The 22,176-nt window shown below is 39.8% G+C and overlaps 1 protein-coding gene across 1 annotated transcript in view; it reads left to right on the top strand.

Moving 5' to 3' along the window:
• LOC134542633 (uncharacterized) overlaps positions 1-9,936 on the top strand; it is a 116,525-nt gene extending 106,589 nt beyond the window's left edge. The window contains exons 7-8 of the mRNA XM_063387030.1: positions 4,311-4,418; positions 9,454-9,936. Of these exons, the coding sequence (XP_063243100.1) occupies positions 4,311-4,418; positions 9,454-9,611 (266 nt within the window). The 3' untranslated portion in view covers positions 9,612-9,936. The remainder of the gene's footprint in view (positions 1-4,310; positions 4,419-9,453) is intronic.
• Positions 9,937-22,176: the final 12,240 nt, after the last annotated feature.

Below are 22,176 nucleotides of genomic sequence, written 5' to 3'. Positions count from 1 at the left end.
TAGCATGGGTACACTGCCCTTCTGTACAGCTTTGGCTGGGCTACAATTACCAATTGTGTGTTTATTTGTCTAGAGTTCTTGTACCTTTCTGTACAGATTACATGCTGTATATTTGACAAGGTTAGTGTTGCAAGGTTGTTAAGCAAATTGCGCTGGGAGTTAGTTTTGTACTAATGTGTGGGAGCAAAATAGTGGCAAGGTTAGTGAATAAGCATATCTGTAATGATCTGAATACGCAAATTAAAGCTTAAAATGGTGATATATGATTAAGGCAGTAGCAAGCCCACTGTTAAAAACAGTGCATTAATTAAATAACTTTGTTTGTTTGTAGGCATATCATATATTGTTAAAGAAACTAGATTTAATTTACCTGGAAAACAAATGCACAAGGAAACATGCTATAACATGTCATTTAGGACAGAGGGGTTAGCTTATTTGATATAAGCTGTCTGATTTTCTCGGAATCACTAGCATTACAACTTTCGTTAGATTCATTAGCTGCAAAAGAGTTCTAACAGTAAGGATAAAACTACGAACATACTTGCATTAACTATGTGTAATGATGACGTTTGGTAGGTGGTACTAAACACACAATCTTAAAAAGTTTGGGTATGTGAATAGGACTTAAAAACTGGTCCCATCGGGTTCACGGTTTATGAATTACTGTAGAATGGGTGGGCGTTTCACTTATAATTTGAGGTTTTCCTTATATATCAAGTAATAAATTCATCATTTACTATATATTTATTTGGTTATCTAATAGTTTTTTTGCATAAACACAATTTAAAAATCTAAAAGAAAAGAGCACATGACTGAAAATTGTTATTAAAATATAATTTTATATTAATTGTCACTACATCTATTTTGGCTATGAGGCTGTCATGTTGGTCAGTTGGTGCAGCTAGTGATAAAGTTTGTCAGCATATTCACCACTGAGCTGACCTCCAGCAATGTTTTGTGTTAGTAATAAAACATACCACTTCTGGACATTCTGTGTAAACAGAACAAGTCAAGATGTCACCTCAAACTTCCGATACGGTTCTGAGCCTTAGCATATTGAATGCAGTTAGGGGAAATATTTGTTTTAAAAGTTGGAGTGGTACGTAACAGCACCTGACCTCAGGAAGAAAGCTACAGAAATTCAAGTTGCAACATTTATGATTGCTTGTATATTTCTCCCCAAAAATTATCATTATTTCTAAAAGATATATCTTCAATATAATAACGCAAGCTGAAGGTCATTCATTAACATCTTCCTAATTTGTGTAGAAAATCAACGGGGGGGAAAGTAAGTTTTGAATACCGGCAGGTCCGTTTTCTATGGACGAAGATTGTTGTGGAAATAGTCAGCGATACAGTTTCAGAGAAACTTACTTAGCAGAAGAGAATTTGACTTTCAACCAAAGCGAAAAGATTAGCAGAGAATGTTGACATCGTCCGGGCCTGCGGCCCCTTTTGAGTCCGATATGCCACTGCCCAAACACCACCCACCCTCCATTCAAACCTCCCGCCTACCCGCGTGTGCGTGTGTGTTCGCCCAGCAAGAGGGCGCTGTAGAGCCAGTGCGCCGCACCCCTATATATAATTAAACTCAACTGTGTAAATTGTTTTATTGTTCCCGAGTGCGACGTGAGGGCAGATCGGCCGGGAGGTTTTTTTTATGTACTTTTGTTTAAAATTGTGTAATTAAATATAAGGGCGTTTCCGGACATTCCCGAAGCACACCGACGGAAGCTGAAGCCAGACAATATTTAAATATATTTCTTAATAATTGTAACTTTTATTATCCTTTTTTTTATACTCAGTAAATGTCACGTAATTTTTCAAGCATCCTTTTCATGTTACTTTAGTTTCTCGTGGCACGAAATCAAACATACCTTTAACGACAATTGTTTCGGCGGGAGAACGCCATGTTAGGCTAGCAGAGCCATGAGCTCAGCCCAGTCTTCCGCCATCAACGACCGAGAGCAGACGCTTCACCACTCCGGGGACCTCACCGCTTGCTCATCACCGCTTAGTAATTCTGTTCATCTTTAATTCAAATCTTTTTTCGTTTAGTCCTCGGAGCTTCTCTCGGTCGGGGGACTGCTTAAATAGTTACATTGTGACCATTATCAGTCTTTTCTCAAACTTTATACGTAAGTCGAGGTGTGACCACGTGGTTGGTCACTGCACTTAAAACGATTCGTGCCGCTGGCGTTTATTACAGTTTAAATTGTGTGCGCGTGTAATCGGAATTGGTAAAATAAATAAGGGCGTGTAAATTAAATTATTGTGATGAAAATTAAAAAATTCGATATCTCCTTAAGTATTTGGAATTTCTTATCTCCGCCTGGTGTTATGAAAAGAGGAAGTTAGAAAGCATAGAGTAAAAGTATTTTCGGAATTTTAAAATTTTTTTTAGCAAATATCGCTCAACTACATATTTTTAGCCAACAAAACAAAGCTTGATGATAACTAGTATATCTACAGTCACCTGGGAACCGCTTTGAGTCATGAAAACGACACACACACACACACACACACACACACACACACACACACACACACACACACACACACACACACACACACACCGGGCAGGCGGGTTAGATAACATGATAGCTGAGACAGCTTTTTCCTGCATTAGTTGACGCGCCGATCTCGGCTAGATACTGCCCGAGCGGCATTCACAAGATGTATCCGACGATGCGGCGACACCCCGCGGCAGTAAATTTATACCAAAAAATTCATTCTCACCTCGCGTTATGCGGGTTTTTATTTCGCACTATCTGAAACCATTCCACAAAAATTGTTCTCGCGTTATGCACATTCGCGTTGATTGAACTCGTACTATGCGAGTCGGAGGTTTACGAATTTTGTGCAATCGTAAAATTACCTGAAACTAATGACTTGTATTTCTTTAAATGTATAATTGCCACTAAATATAATTTTGCTATAGCAAAATCAAACTGTGTGAGCTGTTATTTTTACTTTAAATGATTAACAACTTATTAAATTAAATTTTATAAATTTTAACATTGATATTTAACATTGATATTTAACTAACTTTCTGTTGGTTGTTAAGACTCTATTGAAAAAGCAAAGCTAAAATATTGTACTAAGAAATTGCAAAATAATTAAGTAAATAGTCTTAGAGTAACAAATTTTACATGCAAGTAATACCTAATTTTTGATAGATGATTTAAACATAAATATTCAGTAACTTTATACTATGGTTATGTGATTAAAGGAAAATTAATTGTTACAAAATTATGATAATGAATAAAAAAATTGTAGATTTTTGGAGATTTTATTTAGTAACAGCAACAGGTGAACATAACAGTGTGAAAATAACCAAATAGGCATTAAAGTTAATTTTAAAGCTTGTAGAATGTTATTCAGTTAATTAATTATTTAATTGTTACTAGAAGCTTGATTTACAAGCATAACCACTACCTATCCATTGTATTTCAGGAAACCAGCACACAATGTGCAGATTAACAAAATGTACAGTCTTTGCTGTAGGATCAAACTAACCTCAAAAGGTGGTTGGTGCAGAATTAAAAATACCAAACCTTTAAATTTGGTAGGATCATAATCTCCCTAGAAAAAAACAGCACTTCTTTATGAATCACTGGTTTTTCCTTACAATTTTTATTAAATCATATATTAAACTTTATCCTTTTGTAAAAGGCTGGGTCATGGTCAGGTAATAAATTTAAATAATAGCGCATGTTGCTTTTGTTTACATATGCTAGTAAAAATATGTACTTACATTGCAAACAACATGTAGATAAAATGAGAATAAAGATTCCATAAAGCAATACGTAGATTTAAAAGAAGCACTTCTTAGTCAAACCGTTGCTGGTCACAAGAAACCAGTCAAAATATTGACTGAACTATCAGTTGTGTAACTTGCAGCATCTAGCTGCTTGTATTTTAATATTGAAGTATATTTATTTTTGGTGATAGTACCGTTTTACTGAACAAAATATTATACGGATGGATAAAACCCAAACTTTAGTAAGAAAAATCATGTATCCTGACATTTTTGGACCAAAATGAATGTATAAATTGATGTGCTATGTTCATTTACAAACGTAACGTAAGTTTTGAAATATTCTGAACTTTGCAAGTGGATTCTGAGTATGTTTTACAGCGGGAATTGATGTTTCTGACAGACTGAAAGTCACATAGGAATGAGTGTTGTAGCATCATCGGGACGTGGCCACGGCCGGCAGTGAGGAGCGCTGGAAAACAGCGGAGGACCGGTGGTGAAACAGGGAGCTGATGGTGTCGTGTCTCTGTGTTGCACGGCGGCGTGGCAGAAGAGGAGCCGGAGGCCCGCGAGCCGTCGCCGGTGAGCGTGGAGCTCGGCAGGACCTTCGTCAAGTCGCTGACCTCGCTCACCAGCGCTGCTGACGACGGCTTCATCGGTGAGCCTGCTGCCCGGCCAGGTGTCACACACACAGCGTCTTAAGTTTTCAATTTCCTTGGAACCTTGCATTCTGTTTCATTTGTTACAAAATATTCAGTAAATAAATAGGCTAGAAACCTTTATATACACTAAATTTGAAAAGAAAAATTATTCTCTTCTGTTTAAATGAATTTTTGATCCTCTTGCTCATTGGCACATCAGTCACATTGACGTCGAACGCGGCTGTGCCTCGCCCCACTTCAGCCCCCCCTCTCCCCCCACCAGCACCCTCTGTGGCCCGGTGTTTGCCGTGCGTGTGTGCGTGTGATACGCCCCGAGGCGTGCGTGGAGTCTGTGCTGTGGCCCCCTAATCCTGATTAGTTTCATTGTAATTGTCATCTTGTTTGTTTTTTATATAAACCTCAGTGTCTTTATGTTTCCAGTCATTAGTATGTAAGGACGGCACAGCACCCTACCCTCGCACCAGCTATTCACATTTGAATTTTAGTAACTAAGTTTTAAATAATAAAAGTATCGTAATAGCTAATAGTTTATGTTAAATTAATACTTTGCTTTTAAGAGTATTGGCTATGCTAAAAATATTATCAGGTAACTATTGAGCGACCTAACAGTAGTTCAGCTGTTTCCTGCGGCCACGACACCCTGGCCGCGACAGTCTCTTCTGTTCGCCGCCCGTTCCACGCACCTCGTCGACTGCAACACTTGTGTTGGTCTGATCTCTGAGTGGCAGACTGCATAACGTAATTATTTAAGTTCTCTGTGTAACATTTAATCGCTTATCGATGATTATTTCTCTCAAGGCCAAGTCATATGGCCCCGGTCAGTCCTTAAACCATTCAAGTTGCCTTTGGTGCTTTTTCAGTATCTTACGTAATTATTTTGTGGAGCTCGGATTTGATCACTGTGTTGCGACGTCAATAAAAGGGCTCTCATCAGAAGATAGTGTGTTCGTCATTCCACCACGTGTCCGTCAGCTGAGACTTGGAGGCTTGCGGGACAGCTAGGGAGCACCAGTGACCATCAGCCAGAGGGCACCACACATGCCACGTCACCACCCAGGGGCAGAGTCTTGAGCCGGGTCCACGCGGTGGCACTCATTACGCACGTTCCCCCAGAAAACAATACATTTTTTTTTACTTGCATAAAATTCATTTCAATTTCATTATATGTCCACCCAAAATATGGGGTGGGGGATTTTATTTGCCATACAGAATTATTTTTCCATAGACCAAATACACCTGGTAATCTTTTAAGCCAACACTTTCATCTCTTTTCCAAACTATTTTTTTTTAACTGGAGAAGGTTGGCAGGCCATTTGCTCAAATATATAATGTTTGTCACAGATCGGATCGGCCCGGCTAGAAGACAACATGACTCGCAAAATTCATGAAAAACTATGAAATAATTATATATAAATAAAAATAATGTTCGCCAAAAATATTTGTTGATGTTTTAAATTTAGATGCTACGGCACTGCATAATGTGCTGAGCATCCATATAAACCCAAACCTAAATTAAGCATGGAAAGCAAGTGGTATGTAATTGGTTAAGATTTATGATGAAAAGCAAGGATTTTTTGTATTTTTTTAGTGTTTTTAAGGAGGATAATCTAATAACTCCAAAATGTATTAAACAGGGGATGTTAAGGTTAATGGCATTGGAAACTTTTGATGCTATATAAGTCTGATGTGTCATCTTGAACCCGGAAGGTTATTAGTTTAAAGTAAATCAACCAGAACAAATCTGTCTGTCATGCTGACATGCTTGTGTTTATTGATACCAGGAAGGTAGTTCGTTGTTTGGTGCTACACATTACTCTCTTGATGACTTGTGTAACTTAAAAGTCCCCTTAAAATGACTTTGGGAGACTGGTGGATCTTTTAGTTTTCAAAAGGTAAAATAATACAAATTGATTTTGTCTAAATATAAGTGCCTCTATGTTTATTGTACTATTAGTTAAGTAATTATAAAATAACAAAACATGAATACCACAAACAGGTTAAAATGGTAACTAAATTTAGATAGTATACATATTGACAAATATATTAAATTTATTAAATTATATTAAAATATATTAAAATTACATCATTCAAAGTATGGGCCGGCCATAATTAGGAAATTACTCTTAGGTTTCATTTGGCATGGATAAACAAAATCAAAAAACAAAAAAAAAGGTTAAAGAAACAATCCCAGAGTTAGCGCTTAGAGTGATTAAAGATCCGTAAAGAAAATTTTTTGGATGTTCCAATCTTTTCAACTTAGTGATCTAATGATTACACTGTAGACATAACAAAAACATCTGGAGGACTGGAGATTTGACGTTCGCTGGTCGAAGGTGGGCTGTTACGTAGTACCAGGGTGCCTTAGTTGTCCTGTTTGCTGCAGGAAGGAGTCGAGGGTGGTGTAGTCATGTCCACACCCGGCTCTTGGACCCTGTCTGTGAACAAGCCCCAATCGAACACGATCAGAACTGGTTCACAGACAGTTAGTAAAATAAGCAGAAAATGCCCACTAAAAACGGTGATGGACGGGGAATAAAAGTTTGACAAAAACTCACCAGACAGGGAGGTGGCTTCTAGCATCAGCCAAGCAGCCAGCCAGGATGCCAAGCTCGCAAACATGCGACTGTCACCGACGTTTCCATAATTTAAAAAAAAAAATCAATAAAATTTAGCAAAGTATGACTATTTCTACGATGCATGCAGACTGACTAATTACTAATTAAGAAATAAGTTATAGGGACAACATCCCTTGCCTAGCTGACTACATATTTGAAATGATGACCAGACTGAAGTCTTGTTGTGTGGCTCGCCGATGATACGAAGTTGTCAGTCTCGTGGCGCGAAGTATTTTGTCGCGGTAGCGACTCGTAATTAAAAACACCCGATGGCTTTCGAAAGAAAGTGGAGAGACTTTGGCTTCCGGACCGAAAGGTTCCGAAGATTTCCGAGGGGGTGGTCGAGAAATACTGACTTTGATATCTCGAAGTTGGTGGCACTGGCCGATGTCAGCGGGACCTACTGAGGGGTGTCCGAAACAAGGAGAGATCGACCCACACAAGGCGACTGCTAAAGCATTGGGCTTATGGAGGGGACTAGTGCAGCACTCTGATGGCTTGGAAATGAACTATGGGACACTGTTTGTTGTGTGAGGCGCCAGGCGGCAGGCGTTTAGCGGGTGTTAAAACACCCAGGGGAAATAACTCGCAAATCTGCCACGAGAGGGCAGAGGCGGTACATTCAAAGACTGATGGGCGTCCTTGGATACAGCCTGGGTTGATGGCCGGCCATTGAACTGGGCATGGTTCCCTGGAAAGGCAGTAGAAAGGATGGGGAACCGGGGGGGGGGGGGGGGGGGGGGAGGTTGGAAAATGCTAGGACAGTGGGAAACTCTAGGCAGAAGCCGGACACTTGCAGAGGGCTTGAGCAAAATGACGCTTGCTCATGTCAGAAATCGCTCGCGTAAGGCTGGCTCTCAAAATCTAGCTGCTCTAATGGCTTGCAGGACATAGCAGTTCTTGTCACGGCTCGGATGAGAATTACAGGCAACGGCCGTGCATCAAGGCGGGGATAAAATGAGCGCAGTCTGACTCACACTGGCTCTGCAAAAATCAGATCTACCTCTGGGGAGGTGGAAAAGATTTAAGTTTTAGCAGATAAAATTACTGGCAAAATTATTTTTCAAAATTCAAATTTAGATTTGTACCGATAAATACTAATTGGCAGCACTTTGGAAATCAGCCAGGATAATTTTACTGATACATATGTAGGCACACCTGTGTTTTTAAAAACTAGGAAGGTAGTTTTAATGAGGAGATCAGCCATGATACCACAGTTACCCACGTATGGGTCGCTTGTTTTATTTAATTGTGAGAGTTAAAAAAATGCACTGCCATATGCAAATTTTTACTTTGGGTTAAAAAAATAATATTGTACTGTGTGGTTGAATACTGTATGTGCACAAGTAACTAATCTTTGTTGGTTTTTGATGACTATAACTCCATGAGTAAGTATAAATTATAAGTCAAAATATCTCAGCAGTTGCGTGAAGCTCCGTGAACAACGCAGTTATTGTACGTGTGCCGTGTCTGCCGCCCGACAGATTGTGGCGCCGGCAAGTGACACATCTGCTGCGCTGCTTTGATGAGGAGAGGAGGGGAAATCTAAATATAAACCAGCCAGAGAGAGAGAGTGCACGTGTGAGGCCATACGGCAGTGTTGGGCAGTGTTGACGGTTCTCCCTCCCTCCCTCCTTCTCTTCATTGTAAATGCCCAGTGAACTGACACCCTACACAGTTGACGTGTCTATCTTGACAGGTGTTCATGATAAAACTGTTGCCAATCATTATTGTTTTAGAATGAGATGTCCCACACTTTCAACTGAACATACCGTGACAAAACTGCAGTTATCGCTGGTGTTTATAAGAGTACCTTTTCTACTCCTCCAGCCTCACCGTAAACTGTGTGCTATTTTTATAGATGAAACTGACAAGGCTTAGCTTGCTGCCTCTTCTCTCCACGGCAAAGGGATGGGTCAAAAAATACAATACAAAAGACGAAAGGGAAACAAGTGTGTAAAAAATAGCAGTCTCTTCTTTATTCTTGATAGGAAGTGTGAGAAGTGGGCCGCCTCACATTCTCACACAGTAAACAGACGAAGAAGAGCCGAGGGTCAAACCAGTGTCCTATTTCTCATGCGCCAATAAGCTGAGAAAAGGAACACTTCACTTATATCCACGGAACTCTAGTGAAGACAGATGTATGGTGCTGCGATCCATACGCAGGGGTGACCCTTACCATTAAAATGTTAGATTTTTGTTCAAAATGAAGGGTTATGATCCATTCGCAGATGCGACTGTTCTGTGGGTAAATACGGTAATTCTGATTGACCAGCTGGTATGTTGTATTCCGGAGACCAGTATGTGGACGAGTCGTGAGGAGATCAGACTTGTGTTTATAAGAGACCAGGAAGGTTGTGAGTCGTAAGTACGTCGTGCAGGGTGAAGCGTACTGAGTGTTGTGTCGTTGTTGCAGTGACCAAGAAGATTGTGGGTCTGGAGGAGAGAAGTCTTGACGACAAACCGCAGGCTCCAGGAAATGTTGGCGAGACTGCAGTAGAAGGCGTTCCTAGCAGCAAGAAGAGTGTTGTTAAACTCAAACAATCTTCCTTAAAGGACTTTTTTAGGAAATAATTTTTTTTTCTTTAACTTTGTCATGTAATTATAATTATCCTTTTCTACAGATTTAATATATGTATATATTTGGCTCTGTTGTGGGTGATTTTTGTGAGTGTTTCTTTATTTTAACACTGGTAATTTTTGCTGTTTTAATGTTGTTTATTTTGAATAATACCGGTACCTTTTTTATAAACAGGACCATTGAGTGTAAATGGCAAGGATATGGCACCAGTGTTACCCAGGTGGTTATTCGAGATTTTTTGATACCTAAATTTACATGAAGCTTACCTGTTATGCAATAAACTTACATCATGTTTACAATTATGTGCATGGTAATGTTTACAGTCTTAATTTTTTAAAATTTGGTGTTTTTAAAGTTGTAGGTACATTAAGGAAGCGGGAAGGAGAGACAATATTAATTCCCACTGGGTACTAGTTTCTCTCCACAGCCCTGCATTAAAATATTATATAACATTGATGTGTATCTTATGGTGAAATTAATTAAATTCTAAGCTGAAATAAATAAATCCTGACTGAATAATAAAATCTTGAACTAGGTTAGGGGAACAACTGCAGCACTTACAAGGACTCCTGCCAGAGATATAATTTTAACTGAAACATCTACTGAATTGGTGGAGGCGCGGTGGTCGAGTGGTCAGCACACTCGCCTCACCAAGGCGACCAGGGGTCGAACCCTGATCTCTGCAAGAGGGAAACGTGTCAGACGTTGCCGTGGCCTGTGGGTTCTCTCTGTGTGCTCATGTTTCCCCCACCACTCGCTCGGTCGCCTCTCACTCTCCAGGCCTGTCCTCGTGGGGCAGCCGGCGCCAGTCCATCCATGCAGACCCTGCCTCTGGAGTCAAACTGCATTGGCGAAATTTTAATATTTTATCTAGAGGATTGGATCTTAAGCCATTTGCTTGCTATAAGGTGCTTCTTGTGGAGGTAAAACACATAAATAAAAAAAAAGCTATTTAACACTTAATTATAAAAATAAACATTCCTTACCAATTGACAGAATACTTGAAAATACAAATCACTGTCTTTCAGTTGAACATAAGTATAACTCCATGCATCTTATGCACATCTGTTCTGGTAACCACTGAGAATTCTCCTCTTGCTTGGGAAAACATGAGTAACGTTTTGGGAGAATTGTTACGACTTATTACAAGCATTTAGTGACATAGTATTTCATTCTGTTGTAAACATTTACAAGACATGTGTACAGAATATATTGAAAACAGCAAACCAGCATGGGTATAAATACTTTTAAAATAGTGGACAAAAAACTTTAGGACAAATGACAGTGTAAAATTGATAAATTTTTACCCTTAGTTTTAGGAAAAATGACATTAGAAAAAATTACTTTAGGATAAATGAGTTAGGACAAATAGCGTGCTGGTTGGTGTATGTCAGCATTATTTCGTTGAGAAAAATAATCTTGAACAGGGATGTGATCATTATTTAATTTATACCAAGAAAGCTTACAATGCTTGACTGCCTGAACCACTTATAGTTATTCAAAGTAATTAAATCTCAGCATGCATGAACTGGCGCGCGGGTGTTGGCTGGACTGCACGGCGCAGGCCTGCTGCCCCCACCACGACTGCTGTGTGGGGTCCGTCAGAGCTGTGGCTACGAGTGGCAGTGCAGGAAGTGAAGGAAATTACCTGCCAAAAATTTGTCAAAAGCTGAATTTTTATACGGTGGTGGTGTGTATCGCACACACCGTGTTGATTTTTTTTAATTTTCTCATTACTACTACATATTAATCAAAGGTTATTTCTGTAAATTTAACTCTATACTTCCTTTGCATCTGTTCTTTTGTCACAAATATTTTCAGCAGATAATTACTTTGTGTTATGTAGTGGGTGTAAAAAGACATGCAAGTGTTAAATTTTCTTAAATAGACCTTAACCAATCATGATGAGAACATGAGGGGTGAAAAAATCAACTTGTCTTGTGAGACCTGTGCCGTGTATTAGGGATTTAGGCACGTTTTATTTGAAATTTTGTAATTTTAAATATTTTTGGATATATTTTTTTTTTCTCTCATCTTATTTTCTTTGCGGCCAGGCCCTCAGCCTCTGTTCTCAGAGGCGAGCTGATTTTCTTTCCCAGCCTCATGCTAGGCTAGCATTCTGGCTAATATTTCTCCCGCCTCCAGGCATGTCGGGGGCCGGTAACTTTATTTCTTCGCGTGACCACTTTTGCCTAGAGCAGCTTGTGAAGCAGTGCTGAGCCCTGCTAACTCTGTCACGAATCGGTATAAGGTTCACTAGCAGCAAGACACGACAGGAGGATCCCGTGTGCCTTGCGTCCCACAGACCATGCGTTTTTTGAAGCCATCCCCCTCCTGCTCACCCACCCTTTCTTCTCAGAAGTGAAGCTAGGAGCAACGACCGCTCGGGTACGTTAACCGTAGTCAAGGCCATCTCAGGCTTGACAGCCGCAGTTACGATTCTGGACTTTAATGACACCTAGCGACGTCTGTGGTCACTAACGCCACTTGTGGGCATCGGCAGCGCCGACACTACCGCGCTCGCGCGGAGGTAACGACAACCTCTCTCCTCCTTATGTCTCGGCCCGCTAGGTGGCACCTCTGGTTACTCCATTACCCCCTTGCTTGACACACTCGTCGGTCACAAGTCGATTTATTAGTACTTCTTCTCGCCACCAAAAGATAGCGCCTCAGTCGTGCAGTCACTCCAGTAAGATCTAATTTTTTTATGCCGGACACCTTCGGGTGGACTCGGTAATTTTCGGCTCAGAGCCTACCCCCCTCCCATTCTCTAGAGACCCCGCGCTTATGATATTCTGGTGATATCCCGCTCTGGACTTACTTCGGTGCGCGCCTCCTGACTGAGTGGTACCGTTTGTAACTGCGATCTTCGGCGAATCATCGACATCGCATCGTATATTATGTAGTCTTCTCAGACTAGAGGGATGAAGTCCCTATCTAAAATTAAGAGTAACCAGTCATTAGTTTAGTTAAAAGTAGAGAAACTTAGTATTTTTTTTATATTTTTTTTTTAATTAATCATGATGACTTCTGTGTCTACCGCGAATCGTGGTTCGGGTTTTCGGAGACGAGACGCCCTCTGCTGAGCGCCAGGACCAACACCCTGTTTTGGTAAGTCTTGACGTCATCCCCCCCTTTAATTTTCCTTCTATTGGCCTTTTGCGCCATTTAAGTATACTGTCTGGAAACAGGTCTAATTCTTTGGAATTTGGACTTCTGTTTCAGACAGGGTCCCAAGTTTGGGGCAGCCAAATTCCTCTGCCAGAACCTCTGGAATCGGTTCCTGAGCAGAATCCACCATCTTTAGGCCTACTACCTCGATCACCGCCTGCCTACAGCCCCGGGTGATACCCGCATAATTCTATCATTTTATTCACGAACTCAAAAATAGTGTAACCCAGTTAAGACAGCGGACAGTAAAAGCAGTTCGAGGAGACGAAATTTATATAATGTTTTGCAAGGACTATATGTACAACCTGTAAAGCTAGCGATGTTAATTTCATTCATGTTTTTAAGTATTGTTATTTTTGTTAAACATTCAGGGCCGGCCCGATAGTAAATAAAATCAAAGAATATAATATAATAAGTGTAATTGTGAGTAATTTAAGTAAGATCACTTATCAATGAAAAACAGATGTTACTAAGGAAAATTTAATCTATAAAAAAAAGAAAGAACAATGTTTAATAAAATAAGGAAGTCTATAGACGTAACAGTTGTTTTTATTTATTTAATATATAATAACGATCTTTTTACTCCCAAGTATTTGTAGGGAGTCTCTAAATTTTCTTTGTTTACTCCTAGTGTCGCCTCTGTTGTTGACTTTTATAGTTATTAATTGAGGGCCCCAGTATTCAGAGTTTCCAAATCTTTTTATCTAATTACTTAATTATTCTTTAAGACACTTGGGGTATTACAGACCCCATCTTAATATTTCAAAAAATGTACTGCCTTGGCCATTGTGAGCCCCACGGAGAACATGCATCTGGTGGTAGTCCACTCAGAAGCTGCATATGAACGCAGCTTTTACTGCAGGCATTTGGTAAACTCACCAAAATATCTTAAAATTTTATTTGACAAACCTTTGATGAAAAATATTCTAAAGTTTAGTAAAAAGATTTTATATATAAATAAAAATTTAAGAACATTTTTTCATCCCAATTACAAAACTAAAAATACAATTATTATAAACTGAAGGGCCCTACACAAAAAATATGTATATAAGTGTTTCCTCTTATTTTTAAGCTTTAAGATGTTAGATTTATAAAGAGTCTAGCATAATTAGTTAGTTTTAATTACATTTCTATAGTAAAGGATTTTATTATAGCCCCAATTAATTGTAATTCAATAAATTATTTTCAAAATGGTCAAAAAGGCAAATCCAGAAACAAAATTTAAAAATTTATGTTAACTTTTAAAAGTTATTTTTAGACATTAAGCTAGTTTTCAAAGTGTTTCTTTATATTCGGACTAGTATATTATTTAATAATTACATTATTTAAAAACATGCAGTCTCCACTGCTCCAGTTAGGGTGGGCAGTGTGACCGGACACATGCACACATGCACTTGTCGGTGGGAGGAGAGGGGGGTGGCAGTGGCGTGAGGCACATCGGGCTTAGGGAGGGCGTAGCTCTGGTCGACGTCAAGTTCTATAAGAATGGTAGTGTCACGCGTTGTTTTATGAATTCAAAGGGTGGCGGGGGTAGCTGCAATATGCTAATGTGCGGATTAATTTGATGGTGTGGGTTGGTTTGATAATTTATCACTATGAATTATGGATTTAATGTGGGTTTGTAGGTATGAAGTTATTTACACAAATGTTTCGTGAGCAACTAATGTTTTCGCTCAAGTCCCATGCTTAGTTTCACACATGTATGTGTATGTCCTGAATCCAAAAAAAAGTATTAGATTTCAATTTTTCTATTTCCTTTCATAACTATAACATTTACCATGTCAAGTATTGTCATGTAGAAGTTTAACTGTGTGTGTAGATAATGGCTGTGTGCTGAGGGACTCTTGGGTCCACGATGCCGTGAATTGCTTGAGACTGTTGTGGATAGCTCAAGCTCTCAGACATTATTGAGAGACGAGTCATGATTGTGAAAGTACCTCGCGACCCCATCTCTAATTGGCAAAGCCAATAGTGGTTGTACTTGTCCAAGCTATAGAGGTTAATCATACTTGTTGCATGGTTGATACATGTTTTTACCCCATACCCCTTCACACATCACAGACCTACCGAAACTCAGGAGTTGTTATGAAAACCTGCACATGAGCTACGTTTTGTGCTAAAATTGTAACAATTTTTAGGTTTGGTTGGTTTCAAGCAAGGGGCTTCTTTATTATATTAAGGGGTAGTATGATTAGTTGTAGTTTGTGGGTTAAATTTTTGGATTTAGTGTAAATGAGTGGATTTGAGGCTGTGTATTCCTTTTTTTTTTTTTTTTTTTTTTCCTTTTTATATGATCTTTTAAATAATTTTGTTAGCTATCAGAACTTTGAACATTTTTTTCTGCTAGCTTCTGTGTACTTAAACTTTTGTGTGAAAATGTAGAATGTAGCTGTGCGGGCTTTTGAATATTTTTCAGTTTAATGCTTCTTGTGTGGACTTTGAATATTTTTCAGCTAAATGCTTCTCTGTACTTAAAAATTTGTAAAAGTTACCAGTTACTAGGACTTTGAATATTTTTTGACTACTTCAGTGTAACTTGTCAGTTACAGTACTTTAACATTTTAGTGATTTTTTAGATTATTTTCGGGCAAGTTAGTGCTAACTTAAGGATTGGTTTGTTGAAGCTGTAGTTTGTATGTTTGAAGTTATGTATGCAAACATTTTCATGTTATGGCTAACTACATTGTTGTATTAAGACTTCTGTTATAGTTCTCCGTATGTTGGGCTTCCTTCGTGTGTTCCGTGCATTGAGCACAGACTACCAATTGTTGTGATGACATCAACCATGCAGAAATGACGTTTCTGCCCTGCTACCTATACGGCAGCTAATAACTGCTACCGTTATGAACGTCAGTGTGCTGACAACCTGCAGCATGGCCTCAAGCAGTGTCATCTGTGTGGAAAGATGGTTGCTTGCAGTGGTAAATTGCGGTAATATCTTACAACATGTACTGGTGCTGCCCTCACGACTTCAGTCACCTGGTGTAGCTTCTGCTTCAAAACCTTAGAAAACTCCAGCCATGTCACACATCATGAGAAGACGGCTTGCGGTCTCAACCCTAGCCATAAAATGTATTCGTGTGGGAACTATGCTAAAGTGTTCGCCAGGGCTGGTAAGTTGAAAGCACATACCAAAGTGTGCAAGGGTCCTGATCCACTATCAACTAAGAAGCAGAGAATGGCCGCGCTTAAGCCTGTAGTCATACCTAAGCCAAGCACCAGCCGAACATAGCTGGTGACAGAGGCGGGTTTTGATCAACATCCACGACTTCATCATTGCAGAAGTGAGAATCTGGGGTAACTTGAAGACTTGTGTGGTAGAAAATAATACCAGTTCTTTCAAGGACACATGTACATACTTGGACTCTATCAAGGTTAAACTAATAAGACAACTTCTAGAGGAAATTGAAGAGGATGGTCCACTCAAGTATTACATCGTGCTTGAGTGTAATTGTGAAAAGCCAATGGGTACGTGTGAAGACAAGAGGGCCTTCAAAACCACGAATGTTCCACTCTTTGCAGTTCGTGAAGTGGAGGATGTCATTACTGAATACATCTTTAAGATATGTAAAGAGGAAGAATGCTAATTATGAAAGGGTCCGGATGGTCTTTGTCTGGTGTTAAGCGACTACAACTACACATTAACAAGCTTGATCCACTTCGAGCTAGCTCCTACATCGAAATACCTACCTGCATCAAAGAAAAATATGCTGTGGTCAATCTGTAAATACTTAGATGAGCACATACGTTTTAAGTGTGCAATTCTGATTAAGTTAGATGCGGATGAGCATCTGAGCATGTTAATCAGTGCTACAATGACTTGGAGGGAAGGTTCAAATTCACTAACAATGAGTTTCCCAATCCACTTCGGCAGATCCCTCTGTTCGAGAAACAGAATCCTCGTACCTGCATAAACATCTATAGCATCCATGACAACATTTATCCAGGAATATAGATTTATATATTTTGTATACTTAATTATCCTTTGCACGTACTATGCATCCAGTGTGTGTAATTTAAACCTGTGTGTCATTTGCGTATCTATAGAGGCAAAGGTGGATATTTGGGCCCCCACTTTGTTTTTTGAATATAATTTTTTTATGTTTTAATATTTTTACCTTAAATTAATAAAAAAACTTCTTTGCTTTGTTTACTATTGATTTTAAAGTGTTAGGACTTGTTTTTACACACACATAAACTACTAAAAAAATTTTACCAAAAGTCTGCAATTTTTCAAAAAAAATTTTGTGCTGGTAATATGGGCCCCTGGGTTTTCTCAATAAAAAATCATTTAAAATCATTTATTACAGTTTTGTATTGTATTAATTTTTGAAATAGTATCAAAACACATAGCTTTATAGTAGTTGCTTGGGAAAAGTTGTATATTGAAAGATATTTTGCTTTTCAAACATAAAAACTATTGGATTAGGATGCAAACGTATCAACTAATCTATGAACTAGTTAAAAACTTAAATTTATAAAAACTACTTTGTTTTTTAAATTGTTAATAACAAAATAAACCTAATTCAAGATCGTCTGATCAGAAAAGTCTGTTAAAAAATGTTATTTGAACAAAAAAATTAAGATATATTGACTGAACCATTAAAAAAAACTATTTACAGAAGTCGCAGACATAAACATCTCTGTCAGCCCCAGCACAAAGGTTATGAGCCCACATTTCGCAGATCATACACTGTACCCATAGTTCACCGCTACAGTCTTTAGAAAAGACCTGTTCACAGAAAAGACAGACTGCATCTTCATCGTCGGGGGCAAAATTTCCTACTTCAGCTTCCATGACAGATTCTCCTGAGTCGAAATCATCTTCTTGGTTTTCTTCATCTAATGATTCTACAAAACACAACCTCCTTTTTAACACTTTTTTTGCCTTTGGTTTTGTATTGACAGTTTCTTTTCCTGTGTTTTTCTTCTTTGTCGTGGCTTCATTAGCTGTTGTTAATTTTTCATTCCTTTTTTGCTCTGCTCCTTCTAATGCAAGTTTATAAGGTGATGATGTAATTACTGCACATTTCATAGGTTTCGGGCCTTTGTTTGTCATTCTCTTTTTTGGTCGTGGAATAGGCAGGATGTCTTGAGGTGATACATGGCCAGAACGCATCGAAGAAGAACACCCGGAAGGGCCAGCTTCCACTAAGTCTTTCGCAAATGGAGTTAGGTTCCTAGCAGCAAGCCCGGAATTGGATGCAGCAGGCCCGGAAGTGGATGTAGCAATGGCAGCCGTAGAATATCTAGAAGTAGACTGTTGTGTTTTTTGTGGGATGTTCGCCCTTCACACGCTTTTAGAACTTCAAGACTGATGTCCTCTACATTAGCTTCTTCTGATGGAGCGAAGTCAACATCACTGAACAAGTGACGATTGAAAGGGAAAATCCCGGTTACAGAAAACCCACTAGCAGCTATTTCACCTGTTTGACACTTGAGTAAAGCGTTCCCCAATAGCTCAGCAATGTCATATGGTCCTAGAGGTCTGTTGTTGTATAACTGCCACTGCCTAATATTTTCACTGTAGTAGTACTTCAAAGGACCCATAAAGCGTCTGTAGAGAGGCTGTAACTTGTGTGTAGTGTGAGGAGGCAGGCTAACGATCATTACATGGTTTGCACGAGCTAGTTCAATGACATCAATGTTCTTTGTATGAGTGTGATGACCATCTAGAATTAGCAAAATTGGTTCATCTGCCGTTGGCTTTGCTTTTGACAAAAAGTGGTTAAACCAATCAGTGAATAGGTTGGTTTTAATCCAACCTGAAGGATGACACCTTCCAATGGAGCCTGGCGGAGCATCTTTCATTAGTGTTTCTGTCATATTTTTCCTTGGAAAAATTAGCATAGGTGGGATATGGAGCCCAGAAGCATTCATGCTAAAAATGCAAGTTACTAGTGACGCTCGTTCTGCAGCTGTTAGGGCTCCTACCTGCCTTTTGCCTCGGAGACCTACAACTTCAGATACTTTACTTTGCACAATACTTATGCCGGACTCATCTACGTTGAACACTCTGTCGGCACTGTAGTTGTTTATCTGGAATTCAGCTTCCAAGAGATCGTAAAATGCGTTTACAGCTTCCCTGTTGAAGCCATTGGCCCTAGCGGAAGAAGTCGCTGAAGGTTTCAAAATAGATATTGACTCTTTGTGGCGCGACATGAAATGGTCAAACCAGGCACGTCCTGCAGTTTCGCCATTCGTAAATGGGTGTGCTATGTTATTTCTGACGCACAGCTGATAGGCCATCCGGCGCACATCGTTTCTTGTAAGGCCATGAAATTTCGCCTCCATTATCAAAATATATGTTACTAGCTCCTCTTCAAGGGCTGGAGGGATTATTGTAGGCCATCCTATTTTCATGTTCACTACTTCTTGAATAGGTTTCTCAACACGACATAGTCTTTGTAAAGTAGATCGTAACACGGAAGAAGTTTTTGCGGCTTTTTTCAAACCCATTTTCTTTTCTTTAACTGCTGATACGACTTTCGACATGTCTTCTTTATTCTACGCCTGCCTTTTACCCTTTTAAGGGGGTACCAGGAGTTTTCGGGGCATCTGAAACATAAAATGTAACATAACGTTGTAGTGGTTGTAATATGGGCCCCTAAGATTATGGGACCCATATAACCAGCACTGCAAGGGGCCCATATATCCACCTTAGCTATATTGGAAAATAAAATTTTGCTACGAGTTTATTTACCAATGTTATGACAATACCTGATGTGATACGGAATCCTTAGAACATACTAAACACACACCTTACCATGTATTTACCGAATACAACAAAGAAGCTACGGTAACAATAATGTAAACACATACCTTTCAAAGTTTTGCTCAGGAACAAAAATTTAACAGTCTCACACAACACTAACCATAACACTAACCATGACAGGTACTACAGTGGCGCGCTCGCTAGTGCTGTTTGGCTTCATGCTTTAGTAGTTCCAGCGTTCACCGCTAGAATTCCTGGCCTGTATGTCTAGATACAGTGGGGGCCCAAATAACAACCCCTGGCCCAAATATCCACCTTTGCCTCTACGATTTAGAAGCTAGAGTCTGATGTTAACGCAGCAGATATATTAGTTGTCTCCTGACCGCACCAATAATGTTAGCTAGCATTTGTTCTTGTTTTTTGAGGCGTTTAATGTAGTGAATTTAATATTCAAGCAGGAATCGTACTTTATGAATTCATATTTTTTTTCTTACAGCGATGTTCTTTGTAGAATATATTCTATACTTTGGAAGAGGCTTTCACTGCAGTGCGTGTTAGGGCAGAAGTAATCGCCATTGAGGGGGGGTCACGTCTCTCCAAGCCACTCAGGGTGTTTGTAAATGTTGTTTGTGACATTCCTGGGCTAATGGAACGTTGTATGGGATGATCATAGGATTTATTTCCATGACCACCGCACCAGCTACAGGGTTGCGACTGGCAGCCTGTATTTCACTGAATTATGGTTTAGTTCGACTAGTCTCTATCCGAACTCCTGTCACCATGACTTCATCCAGCGACAGCTAAATGGATTTTAGTAGGGAGCGATCCCGCAGCCCTCTGCATCGAAGGACACTTCCTTCTTCAGGACCTAGTCTAATTACTTCCCTGGATGGAGAGGTTGAAAATGATGCAGCTCGAACTGCCATTCTCCTACTCAGCAGTGGTGATGATGATGATGTTGATGATGATGATGGCGATGATGTTAATGATGATGATGAAGATTTGAGGTTGCGTAATCGGATGGATAATTTGGTCGCAAATACAAATGAAAAGCCATTTCCTTACAATACTCTTCTAGTGTCATGCGTGTAGGTGTGTGTAGTTAGTCTTTAATTACATCATGGCTCGGAGACGATTGGCCTAGACGCCTGACATTGAACATAAACTGTTTTCAAGTGGGTGTAATATATGTATGTATGTATGTATGTATATCCTTTTGGAGTAAGTACGGTCAGTCTGTTTGTAGAAGTCATAGAGGTAGGATGTGTACGAGTATATTAATTAGGACTCGTCGGATACCCGGGTGGCAGTGACGGCAACGGAGAACTTGGTTAATACAGGTACAGGGAATTTTTTCTAGTCGATTTGGGGTGACCCCGACTGTCTAGACTTGACCTGTCTTGTTCCAACATGGCTACCGACTTGTCTCGACTGGTTACACATTGCATAACACTTGTAGGTTTTTAAATTCAAACTTGGCGCCATCCGGCGACAATGCCATAAATTAAAGATGGCCGACAGTGGTGCCATCTGGTAGCGACTTTATTAAGTAAAGATGGCGGCAACAGAGAACTTGGTGAGTACAGGCTACCGACTTGTCTCGTCTTGTCCCCCGACTTGTCTCGACTGTCTAGACTTACTCCGTCTAGACTTGTCTCGACTCGTTCCCCGACTTGTCTCGACTGACTGCATAACACTTGTAGGTTATTTACTTAATATGTATATACAGTTAAACGAGTAATCCCCCTATAAGCATACATTCAGTGACTTTGACAAAGAAAATTCTCGTGTGTGAGTCTGATGCGCATAATGGTTCGTATAGTTTGAGGCATCATGCCACACCTCTCCGGCCAAGATGGTTGCTAGTGACGCTATCTACCAACTAGGTTTTTGAATTTGGCGCGCTCCAGCGGTAACTTTAAGAATTAAAGATTGCGATGGTGGTGCGCTCTGGTAGCAACACTAGGAACTAAAGATGGCGATGGTGGCGCCATCTGGTATCGATTATATGAACTAAAATATGGCGATGGTGGCACCATCTACCAGCCAACTTTAGAACCATGATGGTGGGCCTCTGACAACTAATTTTTGAATTTGGCGCGCAATACTAGCGACATCTACCAGCCAACTTAAGAACCAAGATGGCGGCGTGCGACACCTGTCTGCCGAGTCCCTAACTAATATTTGAATTTGGCGCCATCTGGTGGTAATGTCTGGTAGTCTGTGCTGAAATTAAAGATGGTGGTGGTATAATAATAATTTGAATTTCAAATGTGGCGCCTTAGGTATGCATTAAGGAAGACCAAACCCCCTCCCCCTTTTCTCATAAACTTACCGTCAGTACGTAGCATATATAGATTATTTATTCCCCTACATTCCAACTGGTATTGTGGTCCTGTGGACAGAGTGTCTGCCTATCACCCAGCGGACTCTAGGTCGAACCCACACCATGGCAAACAAATATTTTTAAAACAAAAAAAAATCCCTGCTGCTACCTGGTGGCGACCAACAGAACTATATGACGTCACAATATGGTGGCCTCCAACAGATGGAAACAAGATGGCAGCCTCCAGCAGACGAAAACAAGATGGCGGCCACCATCAGACGAAACAAGATGGCGGCCACAAGCAGACGAAACAAGATGGCGGATTATGTTTACATCGAATTTCGAA

The sequence above is a fragment of the Bacillus rossius genome, assembly GCF_032445375.1.
Source record: "Bacillus rossius redtenbacheri isolate Brsri chromosome 9 unlocalized genomic scaffold, Brsri_v3 Brsri_v3_scf9_1, whole genome shotgun sequence".
Classification (NCBI taxonomy): Eukaryota; Metazoa; Arthropoda; class Insecta; order Phasmatodea; family Bacillidae; genus Bacillus; species Bacillus rossius.
Note: the sequence above shows the minus strand (reverse complement) of the source record. Positions and strands in the feature narration are given on the sequence as shown.